At 47.1% G+C, this 22,638-nt stretch overlaps 1 protein-coding gene across 1 annotated transcript in view; it reads right to left on the reverse strand.

Moving 5' to 3' along the window:
• Nucleotides 1-488: 488 nt before the first annotated feature.
• NXN (nucleoredoxin) overlaps nt 489-22,638 on the reverse strand; it is a 272,207-nt gene continuing 250,057 nt past the window's right edge. Inside the window, exon 8 of the mRNA XM_063953861.1 lies at nt 489-1,904. Coding sequence (XP_063809931.1) covers nt 1,722-1,904 — 183 coding nt within the window. The 3' untranslated portion in view covers nt 489-1,721. The remainder of the gene's footprint in view (nt 1,905-22,638) is intronic.

Genomic DNA, 22,638 nt, shown 5'->3' on the forward strand with positions numbered 1-22,638 from the left:
AATGGTAATATGGGGAATTTCATTCATGCATGTATAATACCATAAAGATATTATGAATGACTGAATACTGTGATTATACACTATGACCAGTAATGTATTCTGAAATGTCTGTATCTCTAATTTTGTGGCGAATAAAAATTACTCTATTTAAAAAAAAAAAAAACATGCGCAATGTACACTTGTGCCCAAACACAATTAAAAAGTGACAATTGTTTGGGCATCTAAAAAGTCCTGTTTAGACGGGATTATTAGATGGCCAAAACAACTGAATTGGCCCCAATGCGCTCTTTACTATTCACTCACTTAATTTTTAGGATCAAATTGAAAAAAAAAAAACATGATACAGTATTGCGTGTCTTCTAACTGTTTACAATGAATGCACATACTGTCACAGTATTCAAAAACAGGTCATTATGCAAGTACAACAGAGCATACCAGGAACACTGCTCTATATAACCCATGTAATAGAACTGCAAAGATACATCGCAATATTTACACATGATCACTTTATTGAAACTGGCTTAATTAATAAACATCTGTTGGTGAATATTTTGACTGGCAAATGCTTCTGATAACTCTGTTACAGTGGTATGGCCTAGCAGCCAGTAGAGGACAGGACACACTCTGTGTGATCACAGTAATACAAGTCAGTGAGAATACTGCTTTGACAGTAATAAACCACCACAGCAGAGCAGAACAGATTTATCAGAAACCTTTCTCACCGTTGTACTGAAACGCCTTGTTCCTAATTTTACATTCACGTGCCTTCCTCGTTCAAGACAAGGTACAACAAACATACACACAATGCCAATCTGTGATAACTTCTTCCCAAGCAGTATATATTTTGATCCACAGGAAAACTTGTGCAGAATCTTTGAATAATATTACAAGACAAAACGTTATTGAAATTGATGACGATGATCTGACTTTAATGCACCCTGCAAATATATTCCACATCCTTTGTCCTTTTGAATATAAAAAAAAGTGTGACTGTATGGATGTTTGGATAGTTGTCAAAGTGAAAATACAAAAAATGTAAGTTACTACCAAAGAATGTCAGGTTTGTGCTTTACACATAATGAAGTGGGAAAGGTGTGAAGAGTTAGTAAAATTGGGACAGGGTAACTTTATACTACAAATGAACATGTGCACAGTACTGCTATTCCAGAAGGTGACAAACAGTACATGAATACTGACATGTGAAATTCTATTCACGGTACATGAAGTTCCTTGAACATACAAAAGCAATCAAGCAAAAAACACTGACTGATAGTGTATTTAAAACTGCATGTGAAAACAAAACAGGGACATACTGTAGAAGTAGAAAGTTGAAGGAGTGCCTGATATTGCAGACTATGAAAATAGTACATGTACTAGAGGTAACACGTTTGCACTGCTGAGGCAGTCCGTTGCAGGAGAACAGCAAAACCAGAATTACAGTATAGACAATCTTAATACCGAAGGTTTAGGGCCTAGTGCCGATGACTAAAGGGACACTGAAATCCGGGCTTGCAATACACTTGATGAAGCTTTCTTGAGAGGCATATGGCACAACACAGTTCTGAAGGATCAGATTCTTTTAAAAACAAAGACACATAAAGGCACCTCGACAAGGCGTTCTCAGAAGAGATACTATTTAAAATCCTTGTGGCAAGAGGAGATTGCAGTTGTGTTTTTTTAAATAACTTTTTGCACGGCATGGAGACACTATCAATGTCTTGTTATATGGGCTCTGGTTTCAGTTTTTCTGCTAAGAAGTCGTTGACAAAACTCTCCACAATCTCTGGCGTTATCTCCTCCACATCCATGACATACTTTGCTCTGGCAGACATGTCCAGTATGGTTAACAGAGGAGCGGCTTCTGGGAGGTTTGTGAAGTCCCGCAGGGAGTCTGTCATGTCATCCTGAAAGAACAAAGACAATCAATATTCCTGCTGAAAATGCAAACCTAAGGCTGTAATGGGAGAACGGATTCACATTGTTTTAACATGGGGAATAAGCCAAGGCTAATTCAACCAGAAGATACCCAGTGAGCATGATGCCCCAGGCACGCGCAGGTTTCAAAGACATAATTACAGCACTTTAGTAGCTGGGGGTGTAGGTGCTATAGTGCCTGTTTTCCGTGTCAGTCGCATGTGAGTGTTTATTTTCACTCTTTGGTAGTATATAAGAGCCACTGCCAAACTTTGCCATAACGCCACAAATATCAGGCTCTTGTTTAGATTAACACTGTACTACTGCAGGAGTGGACACCTGTATGAATTCCTCATTATCAGTGGCAGGACTACTGCAGAGAACAGCGTCATCTGTTAAAGGTAATGTACAAAGTTGTATGCAGTGATATACAGAACCAGTTATCCTGTGTCCATTGTGACTGTAATATATAATCATGTTTGTTATGCCTGACATACGCCTTGTACAAACGTCCCTGCTTAGAGCTGGACACATTACATCTGACACAATATACACCTCCCATGCCTTACAGAAAGGGTGTGGGCAATTCTGCTGAAATCCCAACTCAGCGCCGCTTTCTGGCTGAGATGGCTGGATATGGAAAGTGGCAGGATGAAAAAGATATATACAGAAAAGAATTGCATTTATATTTCTTTTCACTAGAGGGTACAAGTGGCCACATCTCACTAGACAAAGGGCAGTGCCAGGACAGTACTCTGATGAGAACATGGCAAGAGACAGAGAACAGGAAATTCCAGGCGAAAGTACGTAGATGTACAGACAACACCTCTTTGGGGGATGTAATGGGACTTGTGCCAATTCAAATGCCATTTTACAATAAAGAATTGCTTTGTACAAATTGTGTATTCTGTCTGCCCTGTAAAAAAGATGTATATACCGTTCTCTTAGGTGCCAGCAAATTAGTTGCAGGATAATATAGTTAAATACAACAGTAAAACAATAGCTATTTTTAGAAAAGCAATGTGTTTTCCCACTGCCCATCTTCCAGGCTGAGCACTGTGAGATTTGTTGTGTTCTATATACAATGCCCATGTCCATAAAGTGCTGTGCCATCTGCAATCACAAGCAGCACGGGAAGAATAGGTCTTTTCTAGTAGTAGGCTATGGTGCTCTGGTTACATTATATCAACATTGAGGGATTTATCAGAATCGGCTTGCTGCCAAGGACAAAGGCAACATTCCTTCTGTGTATATAATAAACCATGCTCTAGACTGGGAAAAAACCCTACACATTGCCAGTATATTTTTGCAGATGCTTAAGTTTGTGATCCTCCAGCCAGGGAGACCATGATAATCTGAAATCACCTACAAAGCTTCCCAGCACTCTCTACCTTCTGCTGCACCAAGCAGCAGGTCTGTGCCCAGAGCTTGCAGGGTAGCCAGCTTTCATACATCATTCATAAAACAGGAAAAGGCATTATACAGGTGTGTATAACTAAACACTACCTCTTCCAACTGTCCAAGAGCACTCCTTGTTTTAATGAACAGAGGGATAGATGCATTAAGTGTTGTTATAGGGAAGAAGTGGTATCAGCGAACAATGGGGGTCATTCCGAGTTGTTCGCTCGTTGCTGATTTTCGCAACAGAGCGATTAAGGCAAAAATGCGCATGGTACGCAGTACGCATGCGCTAAGTATTTTAGCTCAAAACTTAGTAGATTTACTCACGTCCGAACGAAGAATTTCCATCGTTGAAGTGATCGGAGTGTGACAGGAAGTGGGTGTTTCTGGGCGGAAACTGGCCGTTTTCTGGGAGTATGCGGAAAAATGCAGGCGTGCCAGGATAAAACGCGGGAGTGTCTGGAGAAACGGGGGAGTGGCTGGCCGAATGCAGGGCGTGTTTTTGTGACGTCAAACCAGGAACGAAACGGGCTGAGCTGGTCGCAATGGCTGAGTAAGTCTCGAGCTACTCAGAAACTGCTAAGAAATTTCTATTCGCAATTCTGCTAATCTTTCGTTCGCAATTCTGCTAAGCTAAGATACACTCCCAGAGGGTGGCGGCCTAGCGTGTGCAATGCTGCTAAAATCTGCTAGCGGGCGAACAACTCGGAATGACCCCCAATGTGCAATGATACCGCTTCTCCATGTATTTTGGAGATGTGTGTAAAATGGGATCCGGTCTGAAGATCGACAGTGCCTAGGTCAACAATGTTTCAGTCGACTACTCTAGATCAACAGTCACTAGGTCGACATGTTTTCAAGGTCGACATGAGTTTTTCAAATTTTTTTATTTTTTTTTTGAACTTTTTCATACTTAACGATCCACGTGGACTATGATTGGGAATAGTAACCTGTGCCAAGCGCAGCGGTAGTGGAGCGAGGCACCTTGCCCGAAGCGCGAGCCATGCGAGGGGACACTGTGCACTAATTGGACTTCCCGGTCACTGTACGGAGAAAATGACACAAAAAACACACGAAAAACTCATGTCGACCTTTTGCCCTGTCGACCTAGAACATGTCGACCTTCAAACCATATCGACCTAGTGACTGTCGACATATAGTGGTCGACCTAAACATTATCAACCTAGACACTGTCGATCTAATGATCCACACCTGTGTAAAATGCCGCTAAGTGCCCCTGTCATTATCAGCACTGCTATCTTTAGGATTAAGTCTCGAGCTACTCAGAATATGTTAACGGTCAATGGCACTGGCCGTTTACGACAACTGCAGATATCGATTTCGCACAGCACTGTCCCTGGCTATCGCGCAGACAAGAATTATTACTTTTTCCACTAATGCCGTGGGTGGCGCTGGGAGGAATTTGACTGGTGCATGAGCACTATGCATGCAAGTGCCGGTCAGTGGCTGCACCCCTGATAAAACAGGGAGAGTGAAGATCACCGGGCTGGGGAGTTAACACTCTCCCTCTTCTGCAATTGTGTGCTTCATACAGGGATGTAGTTAATATCCCGGCGGTCGGGATCCCGACGGTCAGAATACTGATGCCGGGACCGCAAGAATGCCGACATCTGCGCCAGGGCTATTCCCACTCGTGGGTATCCATGACACCCATAGAGTGGGAATAGAACTTGTGGCAAGCCACCGAACCCACAAGGGGCTTTCTAGCGCTCGCCCCGCTGCCGGCATTCTGGCGGCCGGGATCCCGACATCAGTATTCTGACCGCCGGGAACCCAACCCCTTCATACATGCTGCCGGCATCTGGACCCAATTCACCACGATCCGGAGGTGAAGCAGATCCACACAAATAACAGTCGCAGCCAGCAAACTAATACATCTACCCCAGAAACCTCTATCACATATAATTTTCATGATATGTACAACATATACTGTCGGGTCACTTTATTATGACCACCTCCTACATTTGACATCAATCAGTGCATAGCCCATGAAATACATCTCGTGCCGTGCACTGGCTTGGTGGGTATATAAGGTGTGTGATAGGCCGTCTGCACACACATCACTAGTTGCTGTCATGGAATAGGGTTGATTTATCAGAGTTGCAAAAAGGGATGATTATCGGCTTTCGGGCCAAGGGTGGCAGCGTTTCTGAAAGAGCTCAGATTGTGAACTGTTCGCGTGCTGCTGTGGTGAAGGTGTATCTTGACTAGACAAATGGCACCATTGCAAATAACCAACGTGGAAACTGAGGACCACCACGTGCAGCCACGTCTGCTACAAAGGTGCGTGAGGACCGACCGACACGCTACAGCGGAGCAGCTGTCAACTGAACCTGGGGGCTACCAGACGTGTATCTAAAACGACAGTTCAGCTCATCTACCTGCTGTGCACATAGCAGTTACTCTGGCTATTAACTGGGGGTCATAATAATGTGACTCGACTGTGTATTAGTGACACATTTTGTGATTTCAAATTTGGAGTTGTTTCTACATATGTGATAGTGGTTGAACTATAAAGAAAAATAAAAAGCTACAAGTTTACAATAAAATAATACATAAAACACCTTCTACCCTGTCATTCACTCTACTGTGAGTCACTCTCGTAAACAGAAATGTATACATTTTAAATGGTTCTTTTCCCATTTAGCACTAGACTATAATCGCCTCCTTTTGGAATAATAGTCCTTTTGTGGGAGTGAGTCTCTCCCCGGGGATCCCCGCCATTCATTCTATTTAATACAACGATTGGGACCTCTGCCGATCACATTGGCACCGCTCAGCTCTCTATGTAGCAGGAAGTTTAGACATGGCAGCTATAATTACATGCCTCAGCTGCTGTGTTCTTACATTCAGATGTGCCAGCAAGAAGTGATGCCCGGGGCCCCTACTACAGCGAATAGTGAGAAAATAAGAATTTACTTACCGATAATTCTATTTCTCATAGTCCGTAGTGGATGCTGGGGACTCCGAAAGGACCATGGGGAATAGCGGCTCCGCAGGAGACTGGGCACAAAGTAAAAGCTTTAGGACTAGCTGGTGTGCACTGGCTCCTCCCCCTATGACCCTCCTCCAAGCCTCAGTTAGGATACTGTGCCCGGACGAGCGTACACAATAAGGAAGGATTTTGAATCCCGGGTAAGACTCATTACCAGCCACACCAATCACACCGTACAACTTGTGATCTGAACCCAGTTAACAGCATGATAACAGAAGGAGCCTCTGAAAAGATGGCTCACAACAACAATAACCCGATTTTTGTAACAATAACTATGTACAAGTAATGCAGACAATCCGCACTTGGGATGGGCGCCCAGCATCCACTACGGACTATGAGAAATAGAATTATCGGTAAGTAAATTCTTATTTTCTCTAACGTCCTAGTGGATGCTGGGGACTCCGAAAGGACCATGGGGATTATACCAAAGCTCCCAAACGGGCGGGAGAGTGCGGATGACTCTGCAGCACCGAATGAGAGAACTCCAGGTCCTCCTCAGCCAGGGTATCAAATTTGTAGAATTTAGCAAACGTGTTTGCCCCTGACCAAGTAGCTGCTCGGCAAAGTTGTAAAGCCGAGACCCCTCGGGCAGCCGCCCAAGATGAGCCCACTTTCCGTGTGGAATGGGCTTTTATAGATTTTGGCTGTGGCAGGCCTGCCACAGAATGTGCAAGCTGAATTGTACTACAAATCCAACGAGCAATCGTCTGCTTAGAAGCAGGAGCACCCAGCTTGTTGGGTGCATACAGGATAAACAGCGAGTCAGATTTTCTGACTCCAGCCGTCCTGGAAACATATATTTTCAGGGCCCTGACTACGTCCAGCAACTTGGAATCCTCCAAGTCCCTAGTAGCCGCAGGCACCACGATAGGTTGGTTTAAGTGAAATGCTGAAACCACCTTAGGGAGAAATTGAGGACGAGTCCTCAATTCTGCCCTGTCCGTATGAAAAATTAGGTAAGGGCTTTTATTGATCAGGGTAGGGATGACTTAATCCGGAATGCCTTTTTCCTTCAGGATCCGGCGTTCAACCGCCATGCCGTCAAACGCAGCCGCGGTAAGTCTTGGAACAGACATGGTCCCTGCTGGAGCAGGTCCTGTCTTAGAGGTAGAGGCCACGGGTCTTCCGTGAGCATCTCTTGAATTTCCGGGTACCAAGTCCTTCTTGGCCAATCCGGAGCCACGAGTATAGTCTTTACTCCTCTCCTTCTTATGATTCTCAGTACTTTTGGTATGAGAGGAAGAGGAGGGAACACATACACTGACCGGTACACCCACGGTGTTACCAGAGCGTCCACAGCTATTGCCTGAGGGTCCCTTGACCTGGAACAATATCTGTCCAGTTTTTTGTTGAGGCGAGACGCCATCATGTCCACCTTTGGTTTTTCCCAACGGTTTACAATCATGTGGAAGACTTCCGGGTGAAGTCCCCACTCCCCCGGGTGAAGATCGTGTCTGCTGAGGAAGTCTGCTTCCCAGTTGTCCACTCCCGGAATGAACACTGCTGACAGTGCTATCACATGATTTTCCGCCCAGCGAAGAATCCTTGCCACTTCCGTCATTGCCCTCCTGCTTCTTGTGCCGCCCTGTCTGTTTACGTGGGCGACTGCCGTGATGTTGTCCGACTGGATCAATACTGGCTGACCCTGAAGCAGAGGCCTTGCCTGACTTAGGGCATTGTAAATGGCCCTTAGTTCCAGGATATTTATGTGAAGTGACGTTTCCATGCTTGACCACAAGCCCTGGAAATTTTTTCCCTGTGTGACTGCTCCCCAGCCTCTCAGGCTGGCATCCGTGGTCACCAGGACCCAATCCTGAATGCCGAATCTGCGGCCCTCTAGGAGATGAGCACTCTGTAACCACCACAGGAGAGACACCCTTGTCCTTGGAGACAGGGTTATCCGCTGATGCATTTGAAGATGCGATCCGGACCATTTGTCTAGCAGATCCAACTGAAAAGTTCTTGCGTGGAATCTGCCGAATGGAATCGCTTCGTAAGAAGCCACCATCTTTCCCAGGACCCTTGTGCACTGATGCACTGACACCTGGCCTGGTCTTAGGAGTTTCCTGACTAGGTCGGATAACTCCCTGGCTTTCTCTTCCGGGAGAAACACCTTTTTCTGTACTGTGTCCAGAATCATCCCTAGGAACAGCAGACGTGTCGTCGGAATCAGCTGCGATTTTGGAATATTTAGAATCCATCCGTGCTGTCGTAGTACTATTTGCGATAGTGCTACTCCGACCTCTAACTGTTCTCTGGACCGTGCCCTTATCAGGAGATCGTCCAAGTAAGGGATAATTAAGACGCCTTTTCTTCGAAGAAGAATCATCATTTCGGCCATTACCTTGGTAAAGACCCGGGGTGCCGTGGACAATCCAAACGGCAGCGTCTGAAACTGATAGTGACAGTTCTGTACCACAAACCTGAGGTACCCTTGGTGAGAAGGGCAAATTGGGACATGGAGGTAAGCATCCTTGATGTCCAGAGACACCATGTAGTCCCCTTCTTCCAGGTTCGCTATCACAGCTCTGAGTGACTCCATCTTGAACTTGAACCTTTTTATGTAAGTGTTCAAGGTTTTCAGATTTAAAATGGGTCTCACCGAGCCGTCCGGCTTCGGTACCACAAACAGCGTGGAGTAATACCCCTTTCCCTGTTGTAGTAGGGGTACCTTGATTATCACTTGCTGGGAATACAGCTTGTGAATGGCTTCCAATACCGCCTCCCTGTCGGGGGTAGACGTTGGTAAAGCAGACTTCAAGAACCGGCGAGGGGGAGACGTCTCGAATTCCAATTTGTACCCCTGAGATACTACCTGCAGGATCCAGGGGTCCACTTGCGAGTGAGCCCACTGCGCGCTGAAATTCTTGAGACGGGCCCCCACCGTGCCTGAGTCCGCTTGTAAGGCCCCAGCGTCATGCTGAGGACTTGGCAGAAGCGGGGGAGGGCTTCTGGTCGTGGGAAGAAGCTGTCTGTTGTAGTCTTTTTCCCCTTCCTCTGCCCCGGGGCAGATATGAGTGGCCTTTTGCCGCTTGCCCTTATGGGGACGAAAGGACTGAGCCTGAAAAGGCGGTATCTTTTTCTGCTGCGAGGTGACTTGGGGTAAAAAGGTGGATTTCCCAGCCGTTGCCGTGGCCACCAGGTCCGATAGACCGCCCCCAAATAACTCCTCCCCTTTATACGGCAATACTTCCATATGCCGTTTGGAATCCGCATCCCCTGACCACTGTCGCGTCCATAATCCTCTTCTGGCAGAAATGGACATCGCACTTACTCTTGATGCCAGAGTGCAAATGTCTCTCTGTGCATCTCGCATATATAGGAATGCATCCTTTAAATGCTCTATAGTCAATAATATATTGTCCCTGTCCAGGGTATCAATATTTTCAGTCAGGGAATCCGACCAAGCCACCCCAGCACTGCACATCCAGGCTGAGGCGATTGCTGGTCGCAGTATAACACCAGTATGTGTGTATATACTTTTAAGGATATTTTCCAGCCTCCTATCTGCTGGCTCCTTAAGGGCGGCCGTTTCTGGAGACGGTAACGCCACTTGTTTTGATAAGCGTGTGAGCGCCTTATCCACCCTAGGGGGTGTTTCCCAACGAGCCCTAACCTCTGGTGGGAAGGGATATAGTGCCAATAATTTTTTAGAAATTAGCAGTTTTCTGTCGGGGGTAACCCACGCTTCATCACACACTTCATTCAATTCATCTGATTCAGGAAAAACTACGGGTAGTTTTTTCACACCCCACATAATACCCCTTTTTGTGGTACTTGCAGTATCAGAGATGTGCAAAACCTCCTTCATTGCCGTGATCATGTAACGTGTGGCCCTACTGGAAAATACGTTTGTTTCTTCACCGTCGACACTGGAGTCAGTGTCTGTGTCTGGGTCCGTGTCGACCCACTGAGGTAATGGGCGTTTAATAGCCCCTGACGGTGTTTGAGACGCCTGGACAGGCACTAACTGAGCTGCCGGCTGTCTCATGTCGTCAACAGTTTTCTGTAACGTGCCGACACTGTCACGTAATTCCTTAATTACGGCCATCCATTCAGGTGTCGACTCCCTAGGGGGTGACATCACCATTATAGGCAATTGCTCCGCCTCCACATCATTTTCCTCCTCATACATGTCGACACACACGTACCAACACCCAGCACACACACAGGGAATGCTCTGATAGAGGACAGGACCTTCACTTAGCCCTTTGGGGAGACAGAGGGAGAGTTTGCCAGCACACACCAGAGCGCTATATATGTATAGGGACAACCTTACAATAAGTGTCTATCCCTTATAGCTGCTTATATCTGTTATTTTGCCAAATAAGTGCCCCCCTCTCTTTTTTACCCTGTTTCTGTAGTTGCAGGATGCAGGGGAGATTCTGGGAGCCTTCCTACCAGCGGAGCTGTGTGGGAAAAATGGCGCTGTGTGCTGAGGAGATAGGCCCCGCCCCCTTCACGGCGGGCTCTTCTCCCGCTTTTTTCTGGAAAACTGGCAGGGGTTAAATACATCCATATAGCCCAGGAGCTATATGTGATGTATTTTTCGCCAACTAAGGTAAATTCATTGCTTCCCAGGACGCCCCCCCCCAGCGTCCTGCACCCTCAGTGACCGGAGTGTGAAGTGTGCTGAGAGCAATGGCGCACAGCTGCAGTGCTGTGCGCTACCTTATGAAGACAGGAAAGTCTTCTGCCGCCGATTTATGGACCTCTTCTTGCTTCAGCATCTGTAAGGGGGCCGGCGGCGCGGCTCCGGGACCCATCCATGGCTGGGCCTGTGATCGTCCCTCTGGAGCTAATGTCCAGTAGCCTAAGAAACCCAATCCACTCTGCACGCAGGTGAGTTCGTTTCTCTCCCCTAAGTCCCTCGATGCAGTGAGCCTGTTGCCAGCAGGTCTCACTGAAAATAAAAAACCTATTTAAACTTTTACTCTAAGCAGCTCAGGAGAGCCACCTAGATTGCACCCTTCTCGTTCGGGCACAAAATCTAACTGAGGCTTGGAGGAGGGTCATAGGGGGAGGAGCCAGTGCACACCAGCTAGTCCTAAAGCTTTTACTTTGTGCCCAGTCTCCTGCGGAGCCGCTATTCCCCATGGTCCTTTCGGAGTCCCCAGCATCCACTAGGACGTTAGAGAAATAATAAGTTTATTGGGAAGGGAATTTTCTACATTTCTACAATAAAGTCCTGTCTAATCTTTCTGCATGAACATGACCAAACGTTGTTATGTCAGACAGATACACATTACCAATACATTTACTCCTATTTGTTACACTCGTAACAGCTGCTTTTCATCCACAATGCTACAAAGACATATCTGTACCACCTCAAACACTACAAATCACCCGCTCTGGTGAAAACAATTTAGCAGTCATGGATTTTCCCTGCACATAATCTAAACAAGTTGTTCCATGCGGAACTATAACATTCAGCGCACTTCAGTTATGCTGCCTCCCTCCCACCCTCATGTACATACCACTTCTGGCCACCAAGCTGTTACGCCATAATCAATGATTCTGTTGCTTTGACGGGGTTTCCTAAAGCAGACTGACTATTGGAAAAAATACGATTTTAAACCTACCGGTAAATCTTTTTCTCCTAGTCCATAGAGGATGCTGGGGACTCCGTAAGGACCATGGAAAATAGACAAGCTCCGCAGGAGACATGGGCACTATAAAGAAACTTTAGAATGGGTGTGCACTGGCTCCTCCCTCTATGCCCCTCCTCCATTCCTCAGTTAGAGAAACTGTGCCCAGACGAGACGGACAGTACGAGGAAAGATTTTGTTAATCCAAGGGCAAGATTCACACCAGCCCACACCGTATAACCTGGAATATACGAAGCAGTCAACAGTATGAAACAGAACAGCATCAGTCAAAGACTGAACAAACCTGTAACATAACCCTTATGCAAGCAATAACTATATACAAGCCTTGCAGAATGTCGTTCGCACTGGGACGGGCGCCCAGCATCCTCTACGGACTAGGAGAAAAAGATTTACCGGTAGGTTTAAAATCTTATTTTCTCTTACGTCCTAGAGGATGCTGGGGACTCCGTAAGGACCATGGGGATTATACCAAAGCTCCAAAACGGGCGGGAGAGTGCGGATGACTCTGCAGCACCGATTGAGCAAACATGAGGTCCTCATCAGCCAGGGCATCAAACTTGTAGAATTTAGCAAAAATGTTTGAACCCGACCAAGTCGCCGCTCGGCAAAGCTGTAATGCCGAGACGCCTCGGGCAGCCGCCCAAGAAGAGCCCACCTTCCTAGTGGAATGGGCCTTTACCGAATTAGGTAACGGCAATCCAGCCGTAGAATGAGCCTGCTGAATCGTGTTACAGATCCAGCGAGCAATAGTCTGCTTAGAAGCAGGAGCGCCAACCTTCTTGGCTGCATACAGGACAAACAGGGCCTCTATTTTCCTAACCCTAGCCGTTCTGGCTACATACATTTTCAAAGCCCTGACCACATCAAGGGACTCGGAATCCACCAGGTCCCTTGTAGCCACAGGCACCACAATAGGTTGGTTCATATGAAAAGAGGAAACCACCTTAGGCAAAAATTGAGGACGAGTCCGCAACTCAGCTCTATCCACATGGAAAATCAGATAGGGGCTTTTGTAAGACAAAACCGCCAACTCAGACACTCGCCTTGCAGATGCCAAGGCCAACAACATAACCACTTTCCAAGTGAGATACTTTAATTGCCACGGTTTTAAGAGGCTCAAACCAGTGAGACTGAAGGAACTGTAACACCACGTTAAAGTCCTATGGTGCCACTGGGGGCACAAAAGGAGGCTGGATATGCAGCACTCCCTTCACAAAAGTCTGGACTTCTGGGAAAGAAGCCAATTCCATCTGAAAGAAAATGGACAAGGACGAAATCTGTACCTTAATGGAGCCTAATTTTAGGCCCAAATTCACTCCAGTCTGTAGGAAGTGGAGAAAACGGCCCAGATGGAATTCTTCCGGAGGAGCATTCTTGGTCTCACACCAAAACAAATACTTCCTCCAGATACGGTGATAATGTTTCGCTGTCACCTCCTTCCTAGCCTTTATCATAGTAGGAATGATCTCATCCGGAAATGCCCTTTCCAGCTAGGATCCAGTGTTCAACCGCCATGCCGTCAAACGCAGCAAGTCTTGGAACAGACAGGGCCCCTGTTGCAACAGGTCTTCTCTGAGAGGACGAGGCCACGGATCTTCTGTGAGCATTTCCTGCAGATCCGGATAGCAGGCCCTTCGAGGCCAATCTTGAACAATGAGAATTGTCTGTACTCCTTTCCGTCTGATGATTCTCAATATTTTTGAGATGAGAGGAAGAGGAGGGAACACATAGACCGACTGAAACACCCACGGTGTCACCAGGGCGTCCACAGCTACCGCCTGAGGGTCCCTTGACCTTGCACAATACCTCGGAAGCTTCTTGTTGAGGCGTGACGCCATCATGTCTATTTGAGGCAGTCCCCACTGACTTGCAATCTCTGTAAAGACTTCCTGATGAAGTCCCCACTCTCCTGGATGGAGATAGTGTCTGCTGAGGAAGTCTGCTTCCCAGTTGTCCACTCCCGGAATGAAGACTGCTGTCAGAGCGCTTACATGATTTTCCGCCCAGCGAAGAATTCTGGTGGCTTCTGCCATTGCCACTCTGCTCTTTGTTCCGCCTTGGCGGTATACATGAGCCACTGCTGTGACGTTGTCTGACTGAATCAGAACCGGTAGGTCGCGAAGAACATTCTCCGCTTGATTCAGGCCGTTGTATATGGCCCTCAATTCCACTACGTTGATGTGTAGACAAGCCTCCTGGCTTGACCACAGTCCCTGGAAGTTTCTTCCCTGTGTGACTGCTCTCCATCCTCGGAGGCTCGCGTCCGTGGTCACAAGAACCCAGTCTTGAATGCCGAACTTGTGACCCTCTAGAAGGTGAGCACTCTGCAGCCACCACAAGAGAGATACCCTGGCCCTGGGGAACAGGCTGATCATCTGATGAATATGTAGATGTGTCCCGGACCACTTGTCCAGAAGGTCCCACTGAAAGGTCCTCGCATGGAACCTGCCGTAGGGAATGACCTCGTAAGACGCCACCATCTTTCCCAGAACTTGAGTGCATTGATGGACCGACACCCTTTTTGGATTTAACAGGTCCCTGACCAAGTTCTGGAGTTCCTGGGCCTTTTCCAACGGGAGAAAAACCCTTTTTTGTTCCGTGTCCAGAATCATGCCTAAGAAAAGCAATCGGGTCGTTGGAACCAACTGTGACTTTGGTAGATTGAGAATCCAGCCGTACTGCTGCAACACCCTCAGGGAGAGTGATACGCTGTTCAGCAACTGTTCTCTCGATCTCGCTTTTATCAGGAGATCGTCCAAGCACGGGATAATTGTGACTCCCTGCTTGCGCAGTAGCACCATCATTTCTGCCATTACCTTGGTGAAAATCCTCGGGGCCGTGGAAAGCCCAAACGGCAACATCTGAAATTGGTAATGACAGTCCTGTACAGCAAATCTCAGGAACGCCTGATGAGGAGGATATATGGGGACATGAAGGTATGCATCTTTTATGTCCAGGGACACCATATAATCCCCCCCTCCAGGCTGGCGATGACCGCTCTGAGCGATTCCATCTTGAATTTGAACCTTTTCAAGTATAGGTTTAAGGATTTTAAATTCAGAATAGGTCTGACCGAACCGTCCGGTTTCGGGACCACAAACAGGGTTGAGTAGAACCCCGTCCCCTGTTGAAGCAGGGGAACTTTAACCACCACTTGTTGAAGACACAGTTTTTGAATTGCATTTAAAACTACCTCCCCCTCTGGGGAAGAAGCTGGTAGGGCCGATTTGAAAAACCGGCGAGGAGGCACCTCTTCGAATTCCAGCTTGTAACCCTGGGAAACAATGTCTATTGCCCAGGGATCCACCTGTGATTGAACCCAGATGTGGCTGAAAAGTCGAAGACGTGCCCCCACTGGGGCGGACTCCCTCAGCGGAGCCCCAGCGTCATGCGGTGGATTTTGTAGAAGTCAGGGAGGACTTCTGCTCCTGGGAACTAGCTGTAGTTGCCATCTTTTTCCCTCTGCCCTTACCTCTGGCGAGAAAGGAAGATCCCTGTACTCTTTTGGATTTATGCGACCGAAAGGACTGCATCTGATAATGTGGCGTTTTCTTTGGCTGTGAGGAAACATAAGGTAAAAAGGTGGATTTACCTGCAGTAGCTGTAGAAACCAGGTCCGTGAGACCTTCCCCAAATAAGTCCTCACCCTTGTAAGGCAAAACCTCCATATGCTTCTTTGAGTCGGCATTACCCGTCCATTGGCGGGTCCACAGGGCTCGCCTAGCAGAAATCGCCATGGCGTTGGCTCTGGAACCCAGTAGGCCAACGTCTTTCTGAGCATCTCTCATCTATAGGACAGCATCCTTAATATGACCCAAGGTCAATAAAATGGTATCCTTATCCAGTGTCTCAATTTCAGCAGACAAGGTATCTGTCCACGCTGCTACAGCGCTACAAACCCAAGCCGACGCTATCGCCGGTCTGAGTAATGTACCAGTATGCGTGTAAATCGACTTCAAGGTAGTCTCCTGCCTGCGATCAGCAGGATCCTTGAGGGTTGCGGTATCTTGAGACGGCAGCGCCACCTTTTTGGATTTGCGCGTCAACGCTTTGTCCACCCTGGGGGAGGATTCCCACCGTATCCTGTCCTTAGCCGGGAAAGGATACGCCATAAGAATCCTTTTGGGAATCTGCAGTTTCTTGTCTGGAGTTTCCCAAGCCCTTTCAAACAACTCATTTAGCTCATGTGAAGGGGGGAAAGTAACCTCAGGTTTCTTTTCTTTAAACATGTGGACCCTCATGTCATGTATAGAGGGGTCGTCTGTGACATGCAACACATCTTTTATTGCAATAATCATATAATGAATACTTTTCGCCAATTTTGGCTGCAACCTCGCATCTTCGTAGTCCACACTGGAGTCAGAATCCGTGTCGTTATCAGTGTCTACTACTTGGGATAGTGGGCGCTTCTGAGACCCAGAAGGGCCCTGTGACATAGTGAAAGGCAGGGTTTGACTCCCTGTACTTTCCCTGGACTCAGCTTTGTCCAACCTTTTGTGTAATAAATTCGCATTTAAAACATTCCACATATCCACCCAATCAGGTGTCGGCGTTGCCGACGGACACCACACTCATTTGCTCCACCTCCTCCCTAGAAGAGCCTTCCGCGTCAGACATGCCGACACACACGTACCGACACCCCACACACTCAGGGAAATCTCTAATCTGGAGACAGGTCCCCAACAAGGCCCTTTGAAGAGACAGAGAGAGAGTATGCCAGCACACACCCAGCGCCAATGATCTTGGAAACACAATTCCCAGATATATATATATATAGCGCTTTTTTTATATACTGACTGCGCCAAAATTATGTGGCCCCCCCCCCTCCTTCAAAACCCTCTGTCACCGTGTTCAGCAGGCGAGAGTCTGGGGAGCCAGCTTCTCAGCAGCGTGCTGTGGAGAAAATGGCGCTGGTTAGTGCTGTGGGATCAAGCTCCGCACCCTCAGCGGAGGGCTTCAGTCCCGCTCAAAATACAAAAAACCTGGTGGGGGATTGTATATAAAAATGCCACAGCTTAATAGACAATTATTTATGCCAGCCAAGAGAATTATTGCTGCCCAGGGCGCCCCCCCTGCGCCCATCCGTGCCTGTATCGTGTGTGTGTGTGGGAGCAATGGCGCGCAGCGTTACCTCAGTGAAGATCCGAAGTCTACTGCCGCCTGTGAAGTCTTCTTTCTTCATAGAAGATAAAAACAAATGAGTACAATCTCAGAATTGCGCAGTGAAACGGAGAAAGCTGCCCAGACACACTGTTCAGTTGGGGGAAAAAACACCAATTCCCAATGAATGCAAAGAAGAAAAATGGTGAACGGAGTGTCACTGGCGCTAAATCCGTATGAATGTATAAAAGACCCTTACATGGGCCACCACTATCTCGTGTGTGAAGAGATCCTAACACCCCTGGAATAGGGCAGTGCCCTGTTGGGTGGTGTACAAACCAGCTGGATGACAATAGGTATAAAAATCACAAATACACATTTATTAATAAAACATACAATACATGATGACTGCAAAGTGCAATGTAAAATAATGAACTCCAAAGGTGACTTGTGCTTTTTTTATATATATAACAGCAAAGAAGCTCTCACCCTCTCCCTGTGTTGAATTCTTGAGAAAGGTTCTGTGGATCCGAAACGCGTTCCTTTGGACTGAGGACAAATACATGTGGACTGGAGGTGAATTAATGCTGATAATCCTTCTGCGGTGGTGCTTGGCTATTTCAGCCCAGGACCACATCAGCTTATTTATAAGCTAGCCCACCGAAACACAGGTAGAGGGTGAGAGCTTCTTTGCTGTTATATAAATAAAAAAAGCACAAGTCACCTTTGGAGTTCATCATTTTACATTGCACTTTGCAGTCATCATGTATTGTATGTTTTATTAATAAATGTGTATTTGTGATTTTTATACCTATTGTCATCCAGCTGGTTTGTACACCACCCAACAGGGCACTGCCCTATTCCAGGGGTGTTAGGATCTCTTCACACACGAGATGGTGGTGGCCCATGTAAGGGTCTTTTATACATTCAAACGGATTTAGCGCCAGTGACACTCCGTTCACCATTTTTCTTCTTTGCAAGTCTTCTTTCTTCGTATACTCACCCGGCTTCTATCTTCCGGCTCTGCAAGGAGGACGGCGGCGCGGCTCTGGGACGAACGGCTAGGGTGAGACCTGCGTTCCGATCCCTCTGGAGCTAATGGTGTCCAGTAGCCTTAGAAGCAGTGCCCAACTTGACAAGCCAGCCCTGCTTCTCTCTCCTCAGTCCCACGATGCAGGGAGCCTGTTGCCAGCAGGACTCCCTGAAAATAAAAAACCTAACAAAATTCTTTTTTTTACAGAGAAGCTCAGGAGAGCTCCCCTGAAAGCACCCAGTCTCCTCTGGGCACAGGATCTAACTGAGGTCTGGAGGAGGGGCATAGAGGGAGGAGCCAGTGCACACCCATTCTAAAGTTTCTTTATAGTGCCCATGTCTCCAGCGGAGCCCGTCTATTCTCCATGGTCCTTACGGAGTCCCCAACATCCTCTAGGACGTAAGAGAAATAAAGTGTGTTTGTACCAGTCCTGTGGAAAGTGAAATTTAGGATTACATTCCTCAAGCTTCTCAGGACCAGGTAAGTGCTACATGAAAGAAATCTAGAAGCCTAGCAAGGAATAAAAGCGATGTAAGCAGGATAACATGTGTGACGCTATGCTGCTGCAGACATAAACTGTATATTAAATATTGCTTCAACCATGCACAGCTGTCCGTTCCAATACTGAAAGCGTTCCTATCTCTAAGCAGTTAAAAAAACAGTTGAACAAACAATGAACACCATCAAGAAAAATTTCAGGAACATTATGTTAACTCACCAAACCTCTGCAATGAAATCACCAGGACCAGCCCTACTAACCCTCTAGCAGAGAGCATCAGTAGTGCCTTACATGCCTACCCCTCAAGGTGAGCAGGGAGCACTGGTGGGGGGTAGAGAGCACCAAGGCCAGGCCCAACAGGGACATTTTCATCGGATTTTGATGTGCTCCCCACATTTTCATACCCCCCCACCGTACTGCTCCTATTAGACCAGGATAATTTCCCTCCTTTCGTTGTTTACCTGCAAAGTTGATCTCACCATGGCCCTCATTCCGAGTTGTTCGCTCGCTAGCCTCTTTTAGCAGCATTGCACACGCTAAGCCGCCGCCCTCTGGGAGTGTATCTTAGCAGAATTGCGAACGAAAGATTCGCAAAATTGCCAATAGAAATTTCTTAGCAGTTTCTGAGTAGCTCGAGACTAACTCTGCCAGTGCGATCAGTTCAGTCAGTTTCGTTCCTGGTTTGACGTCACAAACACACCCAGCGTTTGCCCAGGCACTCCCCCGTTACTCCAGCCACTCCCGCGTTTTTCCCAGAAACGGCAGCGTTTTTTCATACACACCCATAAAACGGCCAGTTTCCGCCCAGAAACACCCACTTCCTGTCAATCACACTTCGATCACCAGAACGAAGAAAAATCCTCGTAAAGCCGTGAGTAAAATACCTAACTTTTGAGTAAAATAACTAAGCGCATGCGCTCTGCGAACATTGCGCATGCGCAGTAAGCGACTAATCGCAATATAGAGAAAATCGGCAACGAGTGAACAACTCGGAATGAGGGCCCATGTGCTTTCTTTAAAAAAACAAAAACAAAAACTTTTACTGCATACTTCTACCCCACCATGTGATATTCCTGTGAGGTGTACCTCTACTGATTGCACACCCTGCCAGCAGCACCTAACACAGTGCACCTCAAATGGGGGACTCTGATGGTTCCTCTTCGGGCAGGTTGTGCCTCACGTGGATTGTTCATACAGGTTATATCATACGACTACACAAGTGCCCGTTCTCCCATATATGCATTGGGCCCATGTATGGCTTACCTCCCAGGTAACTTCCATAGTGCGTCCAACATGGCTGCCTCATCTGGTGCGCTTGTGGATGGGATGAAAATACATGGACCTGACTCTGAACGTTAGGACACTGCAATCACCCCCATTTTGTGTCATTTCTTCTAGGGGTGGACTATTCCACCCAGGGTAATCCTACGTAGTGCGCCGAAGATGGCTGCCGCACCTGGTACCCTGGGAGAGTGGAATACACAGACCATGGAAGTTATTACCCAAAATGCCTACACCAATCATCCATTATGCTTTCTGTGTGCTCATGTGTTTTTTTATGTCTGTGTGGTTTATCTTTTGATGTCTTGCTTAAATTTTTGTGTTATATACATTGTTTGAGTTCAAGATGGTGCCGCGAATGGCTGCCTCGGTGCTGCTCTGCCAAGCAGCCCTCATTTTTAGTTTTACATGTATAATATGTTGATATGTCGAGTACAGCTGCAATGTGCAGTATGATCTCATACGTGTAATGTTTGTAATGTATGCTACGTTTTTCCCCCTTCTTATGCTATGTATCCCCCCTACATGTTGCTGCTTGGCGATGCATTGTACCACAAAAAAAATTCCTAGTGTACGTGAGTACACCTGGCCAATAAAGCGGATTCTGATTTGCCAGCCAGGTAGCCTAAATAAATAATCAGGTGGAAAGTTTAGGGGTAGTTAAATGTGGGTGAGTCTTTGTACACAGTTTCACTGGCTCAGGCAGCTTAGTTATAACGGACATTCTGAGGAGCCGTAGAGTTTCTCAGAAGCCAGATGGTGCGACCAATGATGCGCCTCTGTAGGCAGTAGATTAGAGAAGCAGCTGGTGGGCGCATCTGTACAAGTTACAGCGGCTGAAGTATTAGCATAGTTTCTCAGTATAGCTGCGCACAAGGGGTATATGCAATTGCGGTCGAATTCCCGAAATTGTCGAATTTCGGGACTTTTTGGCAAAAAAAAAAAAAAATCGACAATGCAATTCAGTAGTTTCCGTCAAAAAAACGGACTTTCAAAATTCGACTTTTTGAAATTCGACTTTTGTCAAATTCGACTTTTTTGCAATGATACAAGTGCTGCAATTCGACCAAAGTATATTCAATTGAAGTTTGGAAATTCGACAACAGTGCTTTTAGATAGTAAATTCGTCATTTTCAATCCGCCACACTTTGGTGGGTGAAACTAATAAAAAAAATTTTAAACAAGTTTTTTTTGTGGTTTTTTTTTTCTTGGTAATAGCATATCTATTTATATTAGAAGGGATTAGGTACTTGGTTTGTCTTTTTTGGAGGCACAAGTATTTTTTATATATTTTTAAAAATAATATATATATTTTTTTAGATGGAATGGTAAAATCCCAGAAAAAAATGGCGTGGGGTCCCCCCTGCAAAGCATAACCAGCCTCGGGCTCTTCGAGCCGGTCCTGGTTCTAAAAATCCAGGGGAAAAAAGGGACAGGGGATCCCCCGTATTTTTAAAACCAGCACCGGGCTCTGCGCCTGGTGCTGGTGCAAAAAATACGGGGGACAAAAAGAGTAGGGGTCCCCCGTATTTTATACACCAGCATCGGGCTCCACTAGCTGGACAGATAATGCCACAGCCGGGGGTCACTTTTATACAGTGCCCTGCGGCCGTGGCATTAAATATCCAACTAGTCACCCCTGGCCGGGGTACCCTGGGGGAGTGGGGACCCCTTCAATCAAGGGGTCCCCCCCCCAGCCACCCAAGGGCCAGGGGTGAAGCCAGAGGCTGTCCCCCCCATCCAAGGGCTGCGGATGGGGGGCTGATAGCCTTGAGAAAATCACATGAATATTGTTTTTCCCAGTAGTACTACAAGTCCCAGCAAGCCTCCCCCGCAAGCTGGTACTTGGAGAACCACAAGTACCAGCATGCGGGAGAAAAACGGGCCCGCTGGTACCTGTAGTACTACTGGAGAAAAAATACCCAAATCAAAACAGGAGACACACACCTTGATAGTAAAACTTTATTGCACACCTGCCGACACACACATACTTACCTATGTTGACACGAAGCAGTCGGTCCTCTTCTCCAAGTAGAATCCACAGGTACCTGAAAATAAAAGATAATTATACTCACCTGATCCAGGGTCCAGAGATAAATCCTCGTACTTGTCAAAACAACAAAACGAACACCCGACCAGCGGACTGAAAGGGGTCCCATGTTGACACGAGACCCCTTTCTACGAATGCAGACACCCCCGTGACAGCTGTCACAGAAGTGTCTCTTCAGCCAATCAGCCAGTGCAACGTCCTTGCACTCTGCTGATTGGCTCTGTGCACGTCTGAGCTGTCAGACAGCGCATCGCAAAGCCTCTCCATTATATACAATGGTGGGAACTTTGCGGTTAGTGGTGGGGTCACCCGCGGTCAGCGGCTGACCGCGGGTAACCCCGCCGCTGACGGCAAAGTTCCCACCATTGAGAGTAATGGAGGAAGCTGTGCGATGCGCTGTCTGAGCTCAGACGCGCACAGCCAATCAGGTGAGCGCTATGACGTGGCACTTCCTGATTGGCTGAAGGGACCTCAGTGACAGCAGTCACGTGGGGTCCCGGCATTCGTGGAAAGGGGTCTCATGTGTCAACATGGGACCCCTTTCAGTCCGGTGGTCGTGTGTTCGTGTTTTTTTTTTTCCAAGTACGAGGATTTTATCTCTGGACGTGGATTTATCTCTGGACACTGGATCAGGTGAGTGTTTTTTTATTCCACAGGTACCCCGGATCGTCGGAGTCGAGACGTGGCAGTCGGCGTGTCAACATAAGTATGTGTGTGTCGGCAGTGTGTAATAAA

The sequence above is a fragment of the Pseudophryne corroboree genome, chromosome 2, assembly GCF_028390025.1.
Source record: "Pseudophryne corroboree isolate aPseCor3 chromosome 2, aPseCor3.hap2, whole genome shotgun sequence".
Classification (NCBI taxonomy): Eukaryota; Metazoa; Chordata; class Amphibia; order Anura; family Myobatrachidae; genus Pseudophryne; species Pseudophryne corroboree.